The 24,297-nt window shown below is 35.9% G+C and overlaps 1 protein-coding gene across 1 annotated transcript in view; it reads left to right on the top strand.

Moving 5' to 3' along the window:
• Positions 1-23,080: 23,080 nt before the first annotated feature.
• The window catches only part of LOC120599679 (caspase-13-like), a 12,642-nt gene continuing 11,425 nt past the window's right edge, over positions 23,081-24,297 (top strand). Inside the window, 2 exon segments of the mRNA XM_039858773.1 lie at positions 23,081-23,263; positions 23,895-24,068. Of these exon segments, the coding sequence (XP_039714707.1) occupies positions 23,081-23,263; positions 23,895-24,068 (357 nt within the window).

Below are 24,297 nucleotides of genomic sequence, written 5' to 3'. Positions count from 1 at the left end.
CACTTAATCATACTATCTTTTTTCCATTTAGAATTCTCACTAGAGCTAATACACTTTAATCACCATGACTAGGAATGAACACACACATACATTATCATAAAGAAATTTAAAAGTATTCTATATTTATTCTAAGTTTTTAGTGTAGGTTTTTGTTTGTTTGTTTGTTTGTTTTTTACCCTTAATCTCTCTGTATTATTCTTTAGGATGTCACTTTTTAATTTTATCAAATCACACAATACAAGGTTTTCTACCAGCTAGCTCAGGCAGGAGTGAAAGAGTAAGAGTGGTCATGACATCTAAGTAGAGAAAGTAAGGACAGGTATTTGTCACCCAAAGGATTTAATTCCTGACTTCTGAAAATGTTTCTGAGAGACAGAGAGGAATAAAATCCTGTTGCCAGACATGCTGCTAAGTTGACATCCAAACCTCCTTGAGATGTGCAATCTCAGTTGCTTTTTAAAGGAACATCCTGTTCAAGTAATGATTATGTACGCCACATTCATCCTCATACAGGAAAAGGTTTATCATGACTCATTTATTTTTTTTGGAAAAACCTATCAACATTTCAATTTATGTCACACTAAGATGGAAAAAAAAATCACATTTGTAATGCAAAGGAGTTGCAGCACAGAGTTTGCAATCAAATGGGTTAACTAATTTTTCCCTGAGGAAGTATTAATAGCTGTTCGGACTGATTCTGCTCCCACATCCACAGCATGAATCCCTATGTTCTCTATTGATTAAAGGCATACTTGTTATAGAACAAAAAGAGTTCATCCACTCGGCGCTAGCATAGCCAAGCGCTGAACACCAAGAATTGCAGTGAAGAAATATTGGCTATTTTATTGATGAATGGAGCCATCCAGCAGTAGAGGAAGCTAATGCTCAAAAGCTCAAACTCAACAATGATGTGTAGGTTACAGATTATATGGGGCAAATTCACAAGACACTGTGGTTAGGAGGTTTGCGGTTGTGCTGGGAGCTGGTTGGTAGGAGGTGAGGTAAGGGCAATCAATCATTTCTTCAGGTTTTAAGGACAGTTCTGAGGTCTTTTCCTGAGTTCCTCAGTCTGGTTTCATGGAAAAGTAATGAGTGGGTCATTCCACCTCAGGGCTCAGGAACTGAAACATAACTTAGGTCAAGGTGTTATCTTTAGCCTTCTAGAGGTCCTGACCGTGTGTGACCATTTGTCAGGTCCAGACTACTGTCTTCTCCTTCCTTAGGGGTTGCAGATTATTGGAGAAAGGCAAGGTTTCTGAGGGGCATATAGAGAGAGATGGATATGATTTCTAGAGCTAGGACTTAACTCAATTTAATCAAAGTCATAAGGACTCTGAGTTTCACTTTTAGTTATCTGCGAGATAGTTGTGGTCATTAAAAAACATAGCCAACATTAATGTCTTCATTTTCTCATTAATCTTCAGGGTTAACATATCTCACACACCAAAGCAAAGAGGAAATTTCGATGTCTAATTTCCTAGACTTCTCTCCTTAATCCTACATGTTACTCACATAATAATGAAAATGATTTTTCAGATTTATCACTTAAATTCTCCTTCTAGCTTTGTCTTCCTGAACTGAATTCAGCCCAAATGTCTGATAAAATGTACTGACATGTTTTCTTTTATCAAATCTGTCTTTCTTGTATGCACAAAAAAGAAAGACAGTATTATTTTTCCACCTCTGCAACTTCCCAACTCAATTTTCTCTCATGCATCAGGTTTATTAATTCACTTACAATGACAGTCTCTTGAAGTCTATGTATTCCTCGTTCCCTTCTTCTTAATCACTGGAATTCAGAAAGTGTTCTTCTCTCCACATCTTATACAAATATCAGGGAATATGACTCTGAAAAATTGTACATATGAGGAAATTTTTGATATACAAGTGTGCAGAGTTGTTTTGTCCTTTTCTAACAGTAATTTTATCCTACATAAGACTGAGCCTGGGAAAAGACAAGGAGCATACTGAAGTAGGAACTTGGTATGAATTTCTTTAATTTTCTATTCCACAGGAAGTCTAGGGTAAACTAGTAAAAGTTTATATGCCCTATTGAAAAAAGAAAGGAACAGTATGCTTTTCTTTATTTTATCTTTGATTTTTCCAAAAGTTTGTGGACAGAGCTGTGAACAATGAGTCTTTGCCATATAAAAAGACTGATATTTGAGGACATCCTTGAGAAAAATAGTATCTGTTTTTAAAATCTTTATTCTTGTCAAGTTGCTTAAGGCTGGAAAGAAGAGAAATGGAGAGGGACAAAGATATGGAAGAAGGAAAGTATCCTCACCAGCAGAATATTGCCTGACTAGCTCTGTTTCTTGAGCCAGAGGCTCTTTTTTGTTTGGCTAGTGAAAAAGGATGAGATGATGAGCCAAGTATCCTTCTGGGCTTTTGGAAGAGGATGACAAAATCCGGAAGGATCTGGCTGGGTCTTTATTAATGCATTGTGCTTCTTTTGTGATTTTTTTCTGATTTTCTGGATGGGCCAAATTTGACTGAGATCACCTCATTTGAATGGAGAAAGCATCATGGACTATTGGCCTCATTAGAAAGGTCTTAGGGAATTTACTCAGCTCCTATAGGAGATCAGGACTGTTTTTCAGAACTGAGGGCTTGCAGACATAAAAATTGGGTGCTGCATTTTTAAGGACTAATCAAATGACTCACTGAGGGAGACCAAGGAGAGGATTCCACACACGTGTATAAACACAGCTGCACAGTTCTGACATCATTTGAGCACAAGGGATAGGAGTCCTTCAGAAGAAAATAAATGAAAAGGGGGAAATTCAACTACTAACAGGTCATTCCTATGGGACTCCTGAACCACAGTGGGAAGGAAATAAATGACATCTCCTATCATACTTACCACTTTTGGCAATTTATTGCTTTTAGCAGATGAGATGTTTGTTTGTTTGTTTATTTTTTACTGACTCAATTAGCAAGGACATAGTGGCTTGTTAGAGGACAGAGTGCTAGATCAGGAACAGATGGAAAAAGAGAGAAATGAAAATGATACAGCAATGGATCTGGATTGACACTATCATTCAGAAAGAGCACCAGGCCAGTGTGCCAAAGACTCATGTCCTTCCAGCAACGTAGAATTCTCTCCAAGTAAGTTTTAATATATGCTTCTAAAGGTAGGATGAAATAGCCACTGTATCATGAAGCTCAATCTCTGGTTTCCATATTCTATTTGTTAACTCATAGACCGTTCAGTAGCCCAATTTAACCCAGTATCCCTTATTCCCAGACCCTAGTTCCTGTGTCTTAGACCCTGGGGAAACTGATCCATATCATTCTGGCTCTTGTGACATGCTCTACAAGCCCTTTCTCCAATTTACAGCTCAACATCTATTTTCTGTCTGCCACATCTCCCTTTTTCAAAAGCCTCATCTTTGGTCTTCAATAGCCCCGGGGTGAAAGAAAAAACAATGATGACTTTTTCTGGGTCACTTTATAGCTAGAGCTGAGAGAGAGGAAGACTGGTAAAGTTAACAGAATGTGTTTGGTGATACTGCACTAATGGCAAGATTCATAAACAAACTGCCAACGATAAATGGTATTTAGAATCTCTTGGTTCAGGTATAATTAAAAGAATATTGCATGAAATGGTTGACAATTCACTGGTTCAACATTTAGTGTGAATGACAGAAAAAAGTAAATCACACTAGCTATATGACTTGAAAGAAGGGACACAATGCACAATTAATCAAGCCTTGCCTTAAAATTCAGCAATATTTATAACTCGAGAAAAAATTAATTATGGCATAGTATGATGCCTACTGCCACGTGCAAGGACTTCTGTTAATTTCTGTGTCTGTAAAGAAAGTTTCATATTAGAAAGGTCATGCATCTCTGGTAGAAGCTGGAAATTGTGCCCCAGGTTTACTTATAGATGGCTAGTGTCAGGAAGCAGAATTTGCTACCCCCAAATAGTCTCTTTAGCATAAGGATTATTTTAGGCTGATTATTTATATGAAATTACAGGCATAGAAAAGCTTTAAAACTGAGTAGAAGTTATCTTTTTGTAAGAGACACCTACATGTATAAGAGCAATCTCCTTTCCAAAGGGTGTTTCTCTAGCTGTACCAGGAAGAGAAGGTTGACCTTATCTCTAGAAACTCTTTTCAATACAGAATGCAATAACTTCAATCTGCATAACAACCTTATTCTTGTTTCCTAAGCTTTTCCTGGTAACCTGCCATAACTGGATCCCCACTCCCAACATCTTTTGTCTTTAGTAGGAGATGGTATTTATGGTGGTGGCTTCAGTCTTTTGGGGGAGTTACTCAGTTTTCCTGGGTCTCATCCACGTATACACATTAAGATTTTGTGTTTTTCTCTTGTTAATCTGTTTTATGACAATTTAGAATCTAGAAGGTAAAAAAGAGGCAGGATGCTGGAGTTAATTCAGAGAAGCCATGGGATCATGAAAAAAAAAAACTGGAACAAAAGTCAGATAACCATTGTTCCTACTTTCATCTTGACATCTTACTCACCATGTAACTCTGCACATGTGGGATTGCTTAACACAGAGAATACTTGAGAAGCTAGTTACCGGAAATATCTGAAGTGCTCTTAAGATAACACATACATACTATTGGGTGAGTTGTAAAGCAGCTATATGTACAGTAAAGCACTTTTATTACAATTAGACTTGTTTAGCAATAAATTGTTCTACTTCAGAAGTTTTAAATTTCTTGACTTAAGAAGTGTCCAGAAGAAAGGGCTACACCAGGACCACCTTGATATTCATCTCAGAGTGTACTTATCTAAAAAGATTAATAAGAGATGGGACAAAAAATGGCATAGATGATAGATGCTCTATTCATCCCTCTGGCGACCAAATCAAAGTTGTGATGAAAACAAGGAGAAGCAGCAAGGAAAAAGCACCTGGGATCTAGATGAACGAGCCATACAACTAGGGAGAAATCCAAGAAATCACCCTGCAATGGCAGAAAGTAGGACGGGGTGAGGACGTAGGGCTGCCCAGTCTCAAGCAGCTGAGTGAGACGGAGGCTGCAGCAGTGACAAGTGGATTTTTGCAGTGACGGACCTGCTTCTCTGAGCACAAGTGCCATTTCGGCTATGTGCAGAGGCCACCAGGGTCTCACAGGGAGACATTGTTGGAGCGAGGGCCGAGGCAAGACTTGCTCTGTGTAGAAGTGCCAGCGGTATCCATCTTTCTCTGTTGAGCCCTCCCCGCTCCCAGTGTGCAGACACAGTGCCGCCATAGCTGTGACATCATCAAACTGGTAACAGAGGTTACTCCGCTCAGAGGATTCCCTGAAACCCTGCCTCCCCCAACTCGAGCCCCAACCAAGGCACATCCAGGTATATCCTTAGTAAGTCAAGTGTTCCTTGCTGAGCAGCTCCTAGACTCACACTGGAGGCATCTGGCCTCGGTTTCTAATGTGGCCTTTTGAGGCAACTGTAAGCACAGCATCTGTGGATTGCTTGCTGAATCTTAACAGGCCCTGTAGGGATAGAGACTGGGGCTAAATTTGGCCTACAGCTGAAATTCTCTAGGATATGCCACTGGAGACCTACTTCACAAATCCACACTAATAAGACTGGGAGACTTAGAGCTTTGTTTATTACATAGAAGCAGACACAGAAAAGCAGCCCAAATGGGAAGACAAAGAAGCAGAAACCATATGAGAGAAAAGAACAGAGATCCAGATATAATGGAGTCAAGCAATCTAACAGATGCAGAGTTCAAAACACAGGTTGTAAAGATGCTCAATGAACTTTTGGGAAGTGTAAATACATTCAGTGAGATCTTTGACAAAGAGATTAAAAAAACTTAAAAATGGAAATGGCAATTATAAAAGGGAATCAGTCTGAAATGAAGAACACATTATCTGAGATGAGAAGTATATTAAATGGAATAAACAAAGTGAATAAAGAAAAGAATCAAATGCCCTATTTAGAGGATGGGAAAGCCAAATATTTGCAATCAGAATGGCAAGAGATAAGATGCCAAGACTATAAAAACAATTTAAGGAGCATATGGGACACTATTAAAGGTCCAAATATCTGTCTGATCAGCATACCTGAAGAAAATCAAGATGTCGAACAGCTCTTTAAAGAAATAATGATGGAAAACTTCCCTAACCTGGTGAATGAAATGGACATAAAACCCCAGGAAGCTCAGAGAATCCCAAAAACCAGGGATCCAAAGAGGCCCACACCAAGACACATCATAATTAAAATGCCAAAGGTTAAATGCAAAAAGAGAATCTTAAAAGCAGCAAGAGAAAAGTAGATAGTTATCTTCAAGGGAGTACCCATAAGACAGGCAGCTGATTTCTCAAAAGAAAACTATACAGGACAGAAGGGCTTGGCAAAAAAAATTCGACATGATGAAGACCTAGGATCTACAACCAAGAATACTTTATCTCGCAAAGCTATCATTTCGAGTTGAAGGACAGATAAAGAGTTTCCCAGACAAAGATAAGCTAAAGGAATTTATCACTACCAAGCCAGTATAACAGGAAATGTTGGAGGGACTTCTTTAAGAAGAAAAAACATGCATCAAAAATAGGAATAAAGAATGGTAACAACTACATTCCTATCAATAAGTACCTTAAATGGAAAAGAATTAAGTGCTCTCATCAAAAGATAGAATAGCTGAAAGGATAAGAAAATAAGAACCCTACATATGCCGCCTACAAGAGACTCACTTCAGATTAATAGACTAAAAGGAAGGGGATGGAAAAAGATATTGCTTTGATGAACCTAAAAGGTATTTAAGTCAGACAGAGAAAGATAAACACTATATGATTTCACTTATATGCAGAACCTAAGAAATAAAAAGAACAAACTAATCAAAAACAGACTCATAATTATAGTGGACAATTTTATAATGTACAGAGGGGAGAGGGCAATAGAGGGGCTGGGAGAATGGGATGAAGGGTTAAAGAAGTACAGATTAGTAGCTGAAGGATGTTCACGGGAATGGGGAGCATGACATAGGGAATGCAGTTAGCATTAATATGTTAACTAGGTGGAGGGTCAGGGGAGGGAGCAATTGGGGGGATTGTTTGATGAAATATATAGATGTCTAACCAATGTACTGTATACTTGAAACTAATTAAAATGAAAAAATAAAATAATAAAAAAATTAACAATAAAAAGACTTAGGAAATTTATTTAAATGGGCTTATAGTGAATACCTAGCTTTCAGTATGTATTGGACTATTCCTTGCAATTTTAAGCCAATAATGAAGTAATAGACAAGAAACAAAAATGCCCAAATGCAGTCAAAGATACTGATATGCATTCTTCCTGTGAGGTTGTCAAAGGAGATATACATGAACGAATCAATGGCAAAGGCAAGAAAAGCACTTGGCTGGTTCTCAAATCAAACTTGCTTCAGGAGAAAAAAGCAGAACCAAGGCCAGGTGGCCCCTAACAATAGCTCTGTTTCCAGCCCTCCAATAAAGCCTGTCTCCCTACACAAGCTTGCATTATTCCCTCAACCAAAGCATCTATTTGTCAGTTTAAAGTCTTCCCACACAGTAATGTAAGCTTGAGTAGAAAAAGGCAGTGGTAACAAGCATTAAGCTGCCCTTTCGCCTCTTGACAGGACACCTGGAGGAGACTGTAATGGGGAATTCCATAAAATACAAGGGGCCACAAAGCTTCACACAGATATACTGTATCAGACCTGCTCTGTGTTGCTGCTTTACTTCCAGTAAGTTCTGACCCAAATGGGCCTCAAATCTAGTGTCCATGTTCAGTGTCTCTCCATTAATCTGCTCTTTCAGTCTATGATGTTGCAGATTTCCTCAGGAATAGATTAAAAAGGAAGACACTCCCATCAGCACAGCTTCATTTCAGAAGAAGTGTTAGAAGTCAGTGAAAGAGTGAGCTGTTCAGAAGAAAACCTGAGAACCTGAAAGCTGTTTCTAAAGGAATTTAACAGTCTATTTCCCAAATGTGACCACTGCTCATCTATCTCCCCCACTTGATAAATAAAGAAGATCAAGCCAAGAGAAGGGATCCCAAGCACGATTCCTTGGCTTCTAATTTTATTCACCCGGTGATGAATGGGGAACCTGATGAACTCTAAAGGGAGTTTAAAAGGAAAGGCCCAAGGTTTGGTCAAGGCTTAAATTTCTCAAATGATGCAATAGATATCTATTTATATCTATATATCTATATCTATATCAATTATCTATCTATCTACCTATCTATCTATCATCTATCTATATTATCTATATCATCTATCCATATTTCTAAAGCATCAAAATTATATAATGTAATACAAAGGCTTTTGACATTAGGAAATAAAGAGAACAGGTGGTAGAATCAAGGTGTTCAAGCTCTTAGGCCAAATTATGCACAGAGACAGCCCAGACATGACTGAGCTAAAGGAAAGCATTTGGGATGTGGATAACGCATCAGTCATAACTCGTAGAAATAGAAATTGTGCTGTTGAGCTCTAGAAAGAAAGGGAAACCTGAGTCTCAGAAGAGTTGGCAAGATGTACAACCAGATGAGAGATATTTCCAAATGTCATGTCCCTATTTGAGGAAGAGAGCTGATCGTTGCCTTAGTTTAGACTCAGGTAGAGAGCAAGGCATACGGGCAGTGCTATGAGTTGGAACTTGTAGAATATTGAGACCGCAAAATAGCCCTACTTAATATTTTTTAATAAAATTTGAAAAGACTTGGATAATTTTTCTTATTATTGATTCTTATTACTATGATTGTACATTATGCCATTCTTAATTAGATTTTAAAATGTTGAGCTCTTACAATACAGCGATATCTATATTTACCCAATTGACTATAGTGGAGTGAGATATTCAGGCTGATTAGCTAGAAAGTCAAAGAGTGACACTCATGTCCATGAAAATATTTAAAGGACTGTTTTCAACAAAATATCAAAGACACATATTTGATTGTTTCATCGTATTCACTGTTTTTGCCTAACCGTGTGGTATTTGCTGTGATATTTTAAGTGGTTTCTGTTTGTGGATGATTTTTTTTTTAAGCTGAAGGGCAGTTAAGATTTTTTATTTTTAATTACTTATTTTATTTCCCTGGATTTATATTTATTTTTAAGCTGTTAGTATTTAAGTAATCATAAAGGGAAAAGATCACCTGGACCAGTACAATTTGGAACCTTTACTGAGATGCTTGAGTCAGATGTAAAACAAAAAAAAAAGGAAATAAATGAATAAGTAAATAATAAATATTCCTAAGTTGGGGGGTGGCACCAGTACAAACATGTGGCTTGATATGACAATGTGTAACTTGATGTATCAAAGAGAACAAAAAAGAAAAGAAAAGAAAAGAAAAAATTAGCTCTCATATTAAAACAAGATCAAAAGAAATAAAATTAAATTGGAAACATAAATTAGAAATTTTGTTAGAACTGCTTTTTCTGGCCCTTTGGAGAAAAAGGAAATTCCATCTTGCAAATGGCTAACACATCCTGCTTCACTTTACTTTACCATGAATACTCATGCAAAACATTAAAAACGTGTCTGTGCAGGCATCTCAACAACAAACTGTTGCTCCAAAGTCTCCTAGCAATGTGACTACCTCTTTTTTTGAGGAGGGGAGGGGTGGCAGGAGAAATCAATATAACCCAGAAATTTAAAAAAAATTGTCCCCGAAACTGAAATCAGTTTTCAGAGGTATTTCTGGAAACTTAAAAAGAAAAATAAAAGAAAAAATGTTAGGTTGCTAATTACCAGAAAGTGTTATTAAAACACACTAGCATTCACACATGCATATGGACATAAATGCTCAAAAACAATGATTTCAGTTATACAAATTTAAATCCTCAAGGTATACAAATGTCTGGAAGTCCGTAAAGGTTTTCAAAGCAGAGAGATGTAAAGTATGATGAAAAACATTTTTGTTTGCTAATGTTAGTAACTTGATCGCTATTTCTGCACTCACCGTTAGGGGGTAAGTAATAATGGAAAATATCAGTGGAAAACTGTAGTTCTCAAATCAAACTCAGGATGAAATCTCTCAGGTAAAAGAGTATAAAATCAAAGATGCTCAGAGAGAGGGGATACTTGAAGCAAGCCAGTTGATGGTAATATAAATTCTCTTCATTGCTCCCAACACTCAATAAGAGTTTATTCTCCACATAAAAAGGTAAAAATAGTCAGAATCAGGGGGTGGAATTTGAGACAAAGGTCTTCTTCTGGTATATGATGTTCAGAAAGCTAAGTCTGATTTATGAAACAGAAAATCTTGACATTTGTAAAACATGTCTTTAAATGGCAGTGCATAGATGCTTAGTGTAAATTCTTCCAATGTTCATCCAAATCCGTATTTTAAAACACAGAGTCTAGAAAGAAACTGGCTTTTTCTTTTGACTTGGTAGGACCCTACTTTGAGGGGCAAGGTAGAATCTCCATAGATGCTCACAACTGCTCCTAAATGAATAGTTACCAATATACATAAAATTCTATATCCTCGACCAGATAAATTGGGAACTTATAATGAATGGGGGTATAAGTTTGTGTGGGTGTTTTATGTTTTCATTTATATATTAGTCCATCTGCAGTTCAGTGCTTTCACACAGTGAACTAAAATATAATGTTAAGACTTAATAGAGGGATATTTCTCTCTTTATACCAGTCTACAGAGACTAAAGGTGTGAGAATGTTTCCAAATAGGAGCATCAATGAGTTAGTCAAACCGTCTTCCAAGAGGCGGTGGACACTCGGTTCACTCACAACTGCAACGACAGGAAATGAGACAAAGAAGAACATTTACGCCCAAGAAAATAAGTCAAATATGCCTCCTAACCTCTGTCCCTTCCTTGTTCCTCTAGGCTCACAGAAGAAGAATGCAGAAGGGAGCTCCGCCATTACGATGAAATCACTTTCCAAAACCATTAGTACATGTGGCCAAATCAATGTCTAGGAAGCGTATGTCAGATTAGTAATTCCTCTCACTTGTGAGGGGTAATAGAAAAGGAAAAAAAAAAGAAAAGAAAAAATAAGAAAGAGAGAGAAAGCAAGTGTGTGTGTGTGTGTGTGTGTGTGAGTGTGAATCCAGAGAGGAGAGAGAGAGAAGGAGGAGGAAGAGGTAGGAGGAAAAGTGTGGTGTGACTATACAGGGCATTTATCAGGCTGGGACAGAACCGCCTTCCCACTCCTGCTCTTGTAAACACACACACACACACACACACACACACACGCTATCAATAATGTTACATACACACACATATTCACTCTCATCCTCACAGTCTCACAGTTCTCCACTTTTTTTTTCTTCCCGTTGATCTTGGGCTTAGTAGCTAGAGGGAAGTATCCTGAAAAAAAAGAGATCAACAGAGCTCAGAGGTTGTTTATCTTTTCTGTGAGATTACTCTACTAGTCTATTCTGTGTTTCTGCATGTCCGTTTAGATATCTCAAATGTCTATTTAGATGTTGCTTTCAAAAGTTCCCAGAATTTTTCAAGATCAATATTTAATTAAGTCAATGTGAAGAACTTTCTAGGTGCATAGTCACCTTCTCTGTTTCCATATTGATCAATGCATGTTTCCCAATGCATGTTTTACCCTAAAGGCTCATAGAAAATGTATAGTGCCCACCATGTATAAAAAGCATAGTACCACATGTAAAAGATATAGTACTTACCACAGTAAAATGCCTGAAATTTGAAAATTATTAACAATCAGTTACTATGTTTTCGTGGATGAAATTAGCATATTAATATCGCCTTACCATTAGGAAATTAATATACATAACATAAATTTTCCCATTTTCAGACTCTATTTAGCCAGAGCCAAGGCCCTTAATACTAAGCTTATGTCTTTCTAAAGCAACAGACTAGAGTCAATGTTTTTTATCACTGGCTTCATTCTGGGTCATTTTCCACTGTAAGTTTTGTAGCTTTTTCATCATCTTCAAAGTTGAGATCAATCCAATCCTAAATTTCTCATGATAGACACTAATCTAAAATTGTAAATATAAATGATTATAGTACCTCCCCCAAACCATCTAATTATGGGGAAAAAAAGATACCCAGACACTATGGTAGATTGTGATTTAATAACTGAGTCCTTTATATGAACAGGTTACATATTTTAGTATAAATCTGTAAGAGAAGATTAGACATAGAGAATGACAACAAAAAATTAAACAACAAAAAATTAAATCGATGCTTTATAAACTTGGCACTTTAAAGGAGCTATTTTGTACAATGTCCTTCTCTGAGGTCTGTCTAATGCCTTTTCATGATTAGACTAGAATAATAGACGTCTTTGGAGGAAGACAACAAAGGTTAAGTGCAATTTCATTGCATCATATCAAGGGTCATTTGATATCAACATGACTTACCATGGGTAATATTAACCTAATTACTCGATTAGAATGTATATTGTGTATGTATGTGTGTGTATGCACATACATGGATGTATACACGTGTGCATATACACACATGCATATACACACATGTATATGTATATGTATACATATATGTATATGTGTATATTTATGTATGTATAGTGGTGCATGCTAGATTTCTCCATTGTAAAGTTCTTATTTTTCATATGTTCCACCTCTTTGAAGAAAGAGTATCTACATATATTATTTGAGGTTTTCTATAAGGAAGATTTGTCTTTTCCTTCTCATTTATTTATTTATCCAACCATTCATTTATACCATTAACAGTTCTTAGATATTTATTTTATTCTTTGGGTTATAATACAGATCATTATTTATATTAAAAATATGCATTTTTATACTTGGTTTGTCTAACTTAGAATCCAAATCAGGTATACTCTTTGTATTTGATTATATTTAAATCTCTTATTAATATTTTTCTGATCAAAAATGACTCCTTTCCTTTCAAAAGGCAATGAACTTTTTTAGAAATTAGGTAAATTGTTCTATGGAATATCCCATATTCTGGATTTGACTGCTTGCCTATGGTGGTTCATCTGTACCTCAGATTTCCTGCAGATTGGAAGTTGATTCTAAAATCTCGCTTAGATTCAGGTTAATTTTATTTTGTAAGAATTTTTCTTGGGTTTCATGGAGTACTTCATATTGCATTATATCAGAATATACATAAAGTCTAGGATGTCTCAAATTTAATAATGCTAAAACTGACCTGTGGGTTTAGGTGATGACAGTTTGATCCTTTCTTTATAGAGGTGACTGTCAATCTTTTACAAATGATTTTGTCACTCATTGATTGCCACTGCCATGATGTATTTTTTATTACCAGTTATGAAATGTTGGTTTTCCATCATTCTTATTCCATTAATCAGCTTATTCATAACATAAGACTTTCACAACATGTACAAGGTCTAATTTTGTTACCCTTAAATATGATTTTTATAGGAAAAAAGATAAAGGGTTAATTTATTTCTCTTTAGTTAACAAATTTCAGAGTAATTAATGAGTACTCTAGCAACTTCAACTGATTAAGAGTTTCATTTTGTTTTCCTACTCCTTAAAAAATTGGTGCACACTGGTTTATAAAATATATCTATATATTTTAATCATTTGGAGACATTCTTGAGGCAAAAATTGCCCCATCATTAGCTAGTGGGAGCCCCTCAAGGTGGCTCTTTATGTCTCTTTAGCATGATCCCATGAGAGTTTACTTGCTTTCTGGTTCAAGAAGACATTCCACATTCCTTTTGTACATTTCCTGCTACTTACCTGGGAATAGCTATTTCTCCAAGGAGTCCTTATTCCTTTTAGTGGCAAACAGTATTCAGAAATTATTTCTGGACACTAGAGGTGGTCATTTATACTAGACTGTCATGGTTTCTAGGCCTTTTGCAAAGAGCTAGAAAATATATATTTTGTTAAAAATGAAGATACCATGAACTCACAGTGATGTTTAAAAATCATATTTAAGATTCCAAAGTTTTTATTTAATAAATTTAATTTTATATTTGTAACTTTTTTACATTGAAAATATTGGTGGCAACAATTATAACATAATCACATATTTTCTTTAACTTATAATATACTGTAAAATGAGCTTAAAATAACCACACTGTTATCACCCTTTGCAGTTTCCATATGCCTTCATCTTCCAGAATAAAATATTGTATATTCTATAGTTGGTAAAAAATTCTTTAAAATTGATATTCGGAGATAAATAAAATATTCTGTATGTGATTTAGATAGTTCAGGAATTAATAGAACAGTCTTTCCCCTTGAATTAAAACTGTTTAATTGAATACACAGCTTCATCTACTCAGTGAGAACTTCCTGACCATCCTGTTGAAATTCTGCTACCTCTGTTGCCTAATTTTCCAACATCTCCCCTGTGGTAGGCAGAATAATGGACACCCGAACAGGTCCATGTCCTAATTACTAGCACCTTTGAATATGTTACCTTGGCAAAAGAGACTTTGCAGATGTAATTAAGGATCTTGAGCCAGAGAGAATAACCTGCATTATCTAGGTGGACCCGATGTAATTACGAGGGTCTTTAAGAGGAAAAGAGGAAGTCAGGGGAGTCAGAGTCACAGAAGTAAATGTGATAACAGAAACAGTGGTCAGAGTGACAAGGGTCCATGAGCTAAACAATGTGGACAGACAAAAGAAGTTGGAAAAGACAAGAGAAAGAATTCTCCCTAGCACCTCCAGAAGGAACACAGCCCTCCTAATACCTTGATTTCAGCACAGTCAAACACATTCAGACTTCTGACCTCCAAAAGTGTAAACTATTAAACTTTTGCTGTTAAGCCACTAAATTTGTGGTAATTTGTTACAAAAGTCATAGGAAATCAATTCACCCCACCCTCCCACGCACACACGTTTTCTTTGTAGTATGAACCATAACATGCAATTTTTATATGTGTTGGTTTGTGGACTCTTTAACTATTTCTTTCCTACTAAACTGTAAGCTTTATGAAACCAGTAGGCTATAACTTGTACTATACTCACTGAATAAAGTGTCATAATAAATATTTTTTGTGAATTAAGATTAATACAACCTAAGATTGTATTGAGTTATCCTAGTGCCCAGTGAACTTATGAGAACAAAATAGTCCAGGATTTCTTTTCTACGCAAAAGCTATTGCCAAACCTGTTCGTCTAGCAGAGGAGCAATTGATTACTTGCATTCTCTTCTCACTTTTTTCAGATTTTAATTCTGTAACATCACTGGATGACTCACACATTTGTTTTACCTGGTAGTCATTAAATATTTAAGGACAAGGACAATACCTTCTTTTGTTTTGAATCTCTAGATCTTAATGCAGTGCCTGACATTTATTAGACACTTTATAGATATGTATTTAATGAATGAAATTAAATGAGGGATGTATTTTGATTAAATTCAATCATTCATATTTATCTAATTCATGTTTATCTTCATGGTTTAAGTTTGAATTTTGAATTAATTTCCCCACATTATCAGATATTTTTCTAAATTATTTTTGATTCACAAATTTGCTGTGTTTGACATTTACTCTTTTTTCACCCTAAATATTTGTCTCTTACAATATATACTGATTACCCTCTAGACAACACTCATTGTTTTAGGTGATATGGACATAGAAACAGAGATGGGCAAGGTCACTCCTTCCTGAATTCATTTTTTGTAGTAGAGAGAGACAATAAATTTAAAAAACAACAGAAAATATCAGTTAGTGATAATCTTCCTTGTCTTCTTCTAGGACTTGGCACAAGGCTCAAGATGGAATTGGCTTTGATTAGAGTTAGCCCAGGGATGAGAAAAACCGGATTCTCACTCAGGCTCATCTCATCTCTCTGGCAAGTATGCAGGCTCATTATTATTCATCAGATGAAGTTGCTGTCACTTGCCTGCCCTGTCTAGCTCACAAGGAGGTTGTAAGGACGCAGTGTAAAAAATGTGCAAAAGGAAACATATGGCATGGAACCTGCTTTCAGGACTGTATAAAATAATAACACTAATCTAACTCTGACAATCAATACAATTTATTAAACTTTTAATGTGCCAGACACCTGCCATGTAATCTACATCCTTATTTCTGAGAGGCAGCCTGGCACAATGAAGAACCAGATTCTGTTGCCAGACCACCTGGGTTTGATTCTGGCTCTGCCACGTCCTTGCTGTATGATCTAGGGTAAAGTGTTTAACCTCCCTATACCTCAGTTTTCTCAGCTATCAAATAGACTTAAAGTCACCCACCTCATAGGATCATCCCATATATTAAATTAATAAATAATTGAGATGTGCATGCACATGGCACTATATAAATGCATATTAAATAAATGTCTTTCAATCCACATGACATTTCATTATCCTCTTTGTATAGTTAGAGCAACTGAGGCTAAGCCCAAGGTGACATACTTGTGAGAGAGAAGGGAGTTTACCCACTATATCTAACTCAAAATCCAGAGAGGTTCATAGAGTGAGGATGGGGTTGGCATTTGGCAATGTCTGGAGACATTTTTGGATGTTATAGTTGGGGGAGCATTACTGGCCCCCAGTGTGTCTAAGGGAGCAATGCTGCTGAATATCCTACCACACAGGAGACAGCCCCCTACAACAAAGTAAGTATTATCTGGCCCAAAGTGTCAATAATGTTGCCAGGTAAAACACTAGACAGCAGTTAAATTTAAATTTCACTTAAGTAACATATCTTTTTAGTATAAATAATTCCAAATAGTTAGATAAATATGCCCCATGAAATATTTAGGACAATTTAACCAGGAGTCATTTCTGTTTATTTGCTTAATCTTGCTAGCTATAAATTATCTGATCGGCTCTCCACAAAAACTCCATGAATTGGTGGTGCATGAGATACCCCTATTTGTAGTGAGTGAAATGAGATTCAGAAAGGTTAACTTACTTGTTCATGGTCATAGAACTGGAAAGTAGAAAGACTAGGATTAGGATACAGGAATATCATAATTCATTGACCAATGACTTTATTACACCTTTCCAGTCCTTAATGTATTGATTCAGAAATCTGGCATAATGACATGGGTTATGATTAAAGAGAATTAATAGCAGACAGATAATTATTAAACTTGATCTCATGTTACAAGTGGCCTTTGGAGCCATCAAACCAACTTGTGTCTATAGAGAAAACTACAGCAGACATTCCCAGTTGTCTGGGGTGCTGGGTGCCAGGCCTGTCTAAAGAACTTATAGTTGTTTTCATAATTGTTTTAGTGTTTTACTGCTAAAATAAAGACTGAGGATGATGACAAGTATTATTGTATACCCCTTTTCATTAAAATTGCAAATGGGGTTAAAGAACACCATAGAATTTATTTCCTATATTAAATAGAACATGTGTGTATGTGGAGGAAATGAGTAACAGAAACTGTTTCATGAGCCACCATACAATACAATCTTTTTAAATGCATGCCTACCAAAGCCAAGAGAGGATGCCCATGGGCTTAGAAGCTCGCAATAAATTTGGTTGATTTCATTTTCAGTTTAGTGATATCCCAAGTCAATGCTTAATTCTGTAACTTCATTCTTTTTTCCCCTAGCTTTATTGAGATATAATTGACATATAACATTGTATGAGTTTAAGATGTACACATAATGACTTGATAAATGTATATATTGTAAAATGATTACCACAATAAGGTTGGTTAACACATCTATCACCTCACATAGTTATCTTTCTTTTTTTTTTTTTACTTTTTGGTAAAAACATTTTCTACTCTCTTAGAAACTTTTTGATAAAAACGTTTTCTACTCTCTTAGAAACTTTCACCATGCTGTACATTAACTCCCCAGCCCTTACTCATCTTATAACTGGAAATTCGTACCCTTTGATCAACATCTCATTTTCCCTAATCTTTAAGCCCTAGTAACTGACAACTTACTCTCTGCTTCTATGAGTTCAGCATTTTTAGATTCCACATGTAAGTGAGAATCATACAGTATTTGTCGTTCTCGGTCTGATTTATTTTACTTAGAAAAATGCCCTGAAAGTTCATCCATGTTGTCACAAGTAGCAGAATTTCTTTTTTCTTGGCTGAATAATATTCTATTATATATATGATACATATCACATATTATTATATGATATATATGACCAATATAATATTTGTTATATATATCACATTTTCTTTATCCATTTAATCATTGATGGACACTTAGATTGTTTCTATGTCTTGGCTATTGTGAATAATGCTGCAATAAATGTGGGGGCGTAGACATCTTTTTGAGATAGTGATTTCATTTCCTTCAGATATACACCCAGAAATGTGATTTCTGAATCACATAGTAGTTCTATTTCTATTTTTAATTTTTCAAGGAACCTCCATACTGTTTTCCATAGTTACTGTACCAATTTATATTCCCATTAACAGTGCACAAATGTTTCCTTTACTCCATATGCTGGCCAGCACTTTTTATCTCTTGTCATTTTGATGATAGCTATTCTAGCAGATGTGAGGTTATATCTCATTGTTTTTGATTTGCATTTCCTTGATGATTATTGTTGTTGAGCACCTTTTCATGTATCTATTGGCCCTTTATATATCATCTTTGGAAAAAACTGTCTATTCAGATCCTTTTCCCATTTTTAAATCATATTATTTGTATTTTTGCTGTTGATTTGTATGAGTTTCTTATGTATTTTGGATATTAATCCCTTTAATTCATATGGAACCACAAAAGATCTCAAGGAAACAAAGCAGTCTTGAGAAAGAAGAACAAATGTAGAGGAGATCACACTTAGTTATTTGAAATTATGTTTAAAAGCTACAGTAATCAAAACTGTATGGCACTGGCATAAAAAATAGGCAAAGATGGATGGAATAGAAACAAGAGTCCATAAATAAAACCACATATGGATGGTCAACTAATATTTGAAAGGCGAGTGAAGAATACACAATGGGATATGATAGTCTCTTCAATAATGGGGTAGGGAAAACTAGATATTCACATACAAAAGAATGAAATTGGATTCCTAGCTTACACCACTCACAAAAATTAACTCAAAATGGGTTGGACTTACATGTAGACCTGAAACCATAAAACTCCTAGAAGAAAACATAGGTAACTATCTCCTTGACATTAATCTTGGCAATGACTTTTCGCCTATGACACAGTGAGGGAGGAGGAGAATTCTTCCTTCTATCTTCTTTAGTTCTTTGTCTAGACTAATAAAATTGACAGAAGACTAGATTAACAGGAGGCAAACCAATTTAATACATGTGTATGAGGAAATCACAATATGATGCTCAGATAAAAAAATGGAGTTCAAAGAAATGCTCAAATTTGGCATCTTTTTATCCTTTTTAGACAAACAAAAATTTTGTGAGAAATTGACAGGACAAAGAAAGTCAGTGCTCATGAGGAAGAAATCTCAGCAAGCATTGAACTTAGGTAATAAATTAGTAAAAGCATTACAAGGTTTGCTTATACAGGCCTTTTTGACTCTGAATTTTATAACTCTCATGGTAAGGTTGTCTCTCAGCCCTCAAAAGTAGGGTGTGCACCTGTCACATAGATAGTCATTTCTGGCACTTTGAGAGACACAGGTGAGTTAGAGAGCTCCTCCCACTCATGCTGCTGCTTCTCAAGTGATCTTAATTTTAAATTATAAATATGACATTGTGGATGTCATATATATAGCCATCTACAAGTGCAATGCAATAGTTATGTCTCAAGATGTGAACATGCCTTGCCCAACAGGAAGATCCTGATTGCTCTGAGTATTTTTTTTGCTTTGATTTTTTTCCTGCCTCATAAGAAGAGAGCCATGGAGGCTATGGCTGGTAAGGTTTTGCTTTGTTTTGTTTTATCAGGTTGTATCTTTAGAAGATATATTTGGAAGATAAAAATGACTCAAAAATTTTCCCCTGTCTTTCATATAGCTTGTGTGAGCAATATTTAGCTAGAAAAGAAAGGAAGGAACCTTCATTCTTGATTTACATTCTTTCAGGTTTTGAGGTATGGGGATCCACAAGGCTCGTAGTCATCTGGGTTTTCCTGGTGTTTCAGAGGGAAAAGTAAATGCCAGTAAGGTGTGTGAACTTATTTTCTGAGGTTTTTATATAGATCTTCCCTGAATGCTCAAATGTCCAAACAGAATCTGCATTACAGGATCACCATGGACTATTGTCTCTAAATAAAAATAACATGAATATGACTATTATTGATTCTGATTTCCACAGACATATTCCTCAAAGCCATACCTCAGGTGACGCTTGTTGGGCTCTGCCTGTAACTCACCAAAGCAGAACAAGGAGAACAGTCTGGATAAGTACAGCCTTATTTTGACTTAGCTGGGTTAGAATTCTGGGAGTGAGAATCCAGGGGTTTAGAAAGAATGAAAGAGGCCTTGGATACAGTAAATAATTCATTCCTTAGGATACTTAACGAACAAAGAGGGGATATAGAAAAAAGAGTATTCTAGTTATTGAGGTGACAGAATGATATTTCTTGATTGTAAGTCTCAACATTTCTGTGTTTCCAACAGATAGGAGACTAAGCGAATAAATAAAATATTTGTTAACTCAATATCTGAAGACACACTTAATAACTTGCTGGATGATGTCTTAAGTGAAAAGGTGCTTAATCAAGAGGAGATTGAAAAAGTAAAAAAGGGAAATGTTACAACTATAGCCAAGGCCCGTGACTTGATTGACTTTGTGATTTGCAAAGGGTCCCATGCCAGCCAGTTATTTATTGACTATGTCTGCAAGAGAAATTCCACACTTGCTTGCAAGTTGGGATTTTCTTCAGGTGAGATTCCTCAATTCTGTTTAAGGAATATCTCAATTTGCCCTTGCATTTTGGCATGCATTATTTACTTTCTTATTCACTTGCCAGATAATAGATGACTTATCAGCTCTTAATCTCATAGCTCCTCACCCTTAAGCTCCCATTCTTGTGCCACAGATGAGGTTTACCTGCTTCCTCTGTTCTCTTTTGCTTTGTCTCTACAAAATTCTCTCAGTTCGCTGCTTTATATTTAGACCCTATCTTACTCTTTGAAGTATCTTTCTATCACGATAGTATTCAGTCCTACATAAATAACTTGGAAAACTTTATTCTAATCTCCCAAGTAAATAAAAGACAAAAACCTTTACTTTGGTCATTGACAGTAGGCCCCGTGGTTCATAAAGTCTCTCGAAGATAAATTAAAAGACCTTTTCCCCTCCCCTTCTCTCTACCTGACTTGGACATGTTAAGTCATTTCTCTGGACACATGCTCCCCTCCGCCACCTAACATACATAACTCGAGTTTTTCAATAATGATAGAACCAACATGCCATCTCTTTTGCATAAGCAAAGTGTTATTGTTTCTCCAACTGTTTTTTTTCCCACAATTAGAAATATTAGAAATGTTTCTCATAGTCAAATCCAAATGTTTCCCCACACCCCCCAGGAAAGAAACTAAAGAAATCTCTGACATCTCAAGTGTCTCAAGCTACTTTGATAACATTATAAAGTCAGAGTAACAGAATACAAAATAGAGTACTCAATAAAATGTCTTTCCATAACTTGAAAAACTTTGACCCTACATTTTACTGAGGCCATAGACCACAATTCTGGCACATGTTCTACCTCTCCAGTCCAGCTTCTATAGCACTTTGCACAGCTCTTCATGTTGCATTGGGCTTCTCCAAATAGAACACAGTCACTCTCATTTTAAAAGTCTTATGCTAAATTCATGCTAGGACTCAGATGGCCTGTAAATTATCTCAATCGTGGGAACCTCAGTTTGTAAAACAATTTAGGTTAAAATTTAATCTGAATTTCTTGAACTCACCAGTTTATTCATTCATTCATCATTCATTCCTATTTCTCAACAAAAACTTTGACTACTGCCAATCATTCTTTTTCACCTTGGGCACATATAACTTTAAAATAGAACTCACATGGATTTAACACTCCAGTGGGGAGTAGGTAGCAATTAGAAGTAAAAAAAATAAACATGTTTGCAGATATTGATAAGAGTTAAAAAGAAAACTAAAAGATGACAATGGGATAGGTTAGGATAGAAAGTAACTAGAACATTAACTGGATTTGGTGGTCAGTTAAGGTCATGCTAATGATATGAATGACAAAAGCCAGTCTTACTAGGTCTAGAGAAAGAAAACCACAAACAGAGAGGACAATAAGTGCAAAAGTCTCAAGGCAGCAATAGGTAAAGGGCATTTGAGAAACAGAAAAATTGTACGTGTTGCTGAGCAAGAATAAAATGGAAGTAAAGTTTAGGCAAGGATTTGATCATACAGGTCCTGAAATGGCATATTAAAGCCACATGGATATTATTTTAACTGAGATGAGAAGCCATTGGAGTGTTTCATTCAATGCTGATGTAATGTCCCAGAAAACAAAGTTAATTGTAAGGGAAGAGAACTCGCTGACATCTCAAGTGTCTCCTCAGAGGAAAGTTTGCAAAATTTGTCTGATGGATATCTGTGATTATGATTTAAGTCTTATTCTTGAGGATATTTACACTGGCATTTTTGCAGAATTTTTGCTCTTGAAAGATGTTGAACTAAGGGCAGGAAGTACATTGAATGAACTTCAGAACTAAAGAAAGAGAAAGTCTTATGTACTTTTTTAAAAAACCATTGTGGTCACTATTAAGGCAATGAAATGTAGTAGGATAAGAGTAGATGTAGAGAGATAAGTGTTCAGGCTGTTTTAGTTATCCATATGGGAGAATATTGGTGCTGGGAATGGAAGAGTATCAGTGGAGAGATAAGAACCAATATATAGGACATATCTTGGTGATAAAGTTTACAAGACATACTAAAAGAATGAGTCTGGGGGATAAAATGGGTAGAGGGTAAAGGAACTAGTAGAATCAAGGAAGACCTCTTGGTTTTCTGCTTAGGCAAATGAGAAGAGTAGTGTCATTGATTAAGAAACAGAATCATGAAAGGAAATCAATTAGGAGAATCTTACTAGATGTCTGTCTTCCTAGTCTTCCCCAGAAAGTCACATGCATGCACTTCTGCATCTTGGGTAGATCTCATAGTCAGATAACTTTTCCCACAAAGGAGTTGTCTCTCTTGCCTGACCACCATTCATCTCTGTTAACAATATGTTAAACAAAACTATAACTCTTACAAGCTGTCTTCTTACAAAGTTTCCTTCTATCTTTTAGGAGAATGAGTTTCTGTATCGGTTTCTAGGGTGTTATAGGATATGAGGTCCAAGAAGAGAGCCAGTATACCAAAATATCACAATTCTGATTATCCCATGTGTTTTAAAAGTCTTACAGAAACTCTTGTTAGAAGAACAGAGTCAGCATCCCCAGAACTCATAAGCAAACTCAAGCTATGTCCTTATGAAAAGATCCTGGAACTATGCAAAAAGGAGGCTGGAAGGGTGAGATAATCAATGAATGAAATGAAAAATTTCCTTAGATAATCTTTTTAGTGATGTCTTAAGGCACTATAAAAATTAATAAATAAGTATGGGTATGTAATTTCTTCTATTAATAAAATTAGATATGCAATAATGAAACAATAATGTGGCAGCGCATTACATAGAGATGCTAAAACATGTATATTTATATATAGGTGCTATAAAAATAATGCCCGTATAAGAGGCATAAACATTTAATTATGACCAATGTAGACCGAAGTAGGTGGAGAATGTCTTTAATATTCGAAACATTTGAGATGGATCTTACACATTAGATAAGTTTTAGTTAAATGGAAGTTGAATGGAAGAGAAGGGAGAAGGAAATAGATAATATTCTAGTGCACTCCACAAAACCATTGAATAAAAAGCCCACATTGATTCTTGTTCACCACTCTGGAGTTTTGCTCTTTTAATCATTCCCTCTGCTTTCTATTAGAAACTTCATCTTTCATCCACTAGAAATAGAGAGTAAAGGAAAAGTTCTCGCAAAAGTTAGAAGACAAAGAACTGTCACATCTTGAGAGTGTAATTCTGACTATGCTGTGGATGTGTAAGAAAAAATGGGATGCCTCTAACATGCATTGTTCTGCAGATTTATCCAATAAGAGAGAAAGAGGACCGCACTCGTCTGGCCCTCATCATCTGTAACACAGAGTTTAGCTACCTCCCAAGGTGTAATGGTTCCGACTATGACATCAATGGAATGAAGGTGCTGCTTGAGGACCTGGGCTACTGTGTGCATATGGAAGAGAATCTCACAGCCAGGGTAAGAGGCTCTTCCCTGTGCAGTACATATAAACTACAGGCCAATCTACCTCTAATGACTAACTAGCTTTCTAATTTGGGGCCACTCATTTAACTACTCTGGAACTTGCTTTCTTAAACTTTAAAATAAAAAAGTTAAGGTGGCATCTATAATTATCTATACCTCCTTTGAATAGTGTGTATATGTATGTGTGTGTATATTTCAGCCACAATGTTGTCATTATTATTGT

Source organism: Pteropus medius, unplaced genomic scaffold (genome assembly GCF_902729225.1).
Source record: "Pteropus medius unplaced genomic scaffold, Ma_sr-lr_union100, whole genome shotgun sequence".
Lineage (NCBI taxonomy): Eukaryota > Metazoa > Chordata > Mammalia > Chiroptera > Pteropodidae > Pteropus > Pteropus medius.
Note: the sequence above shows the minus strand (reverse complement) of the source record. Positions and strands in the feature narration are given on the sequence as shown.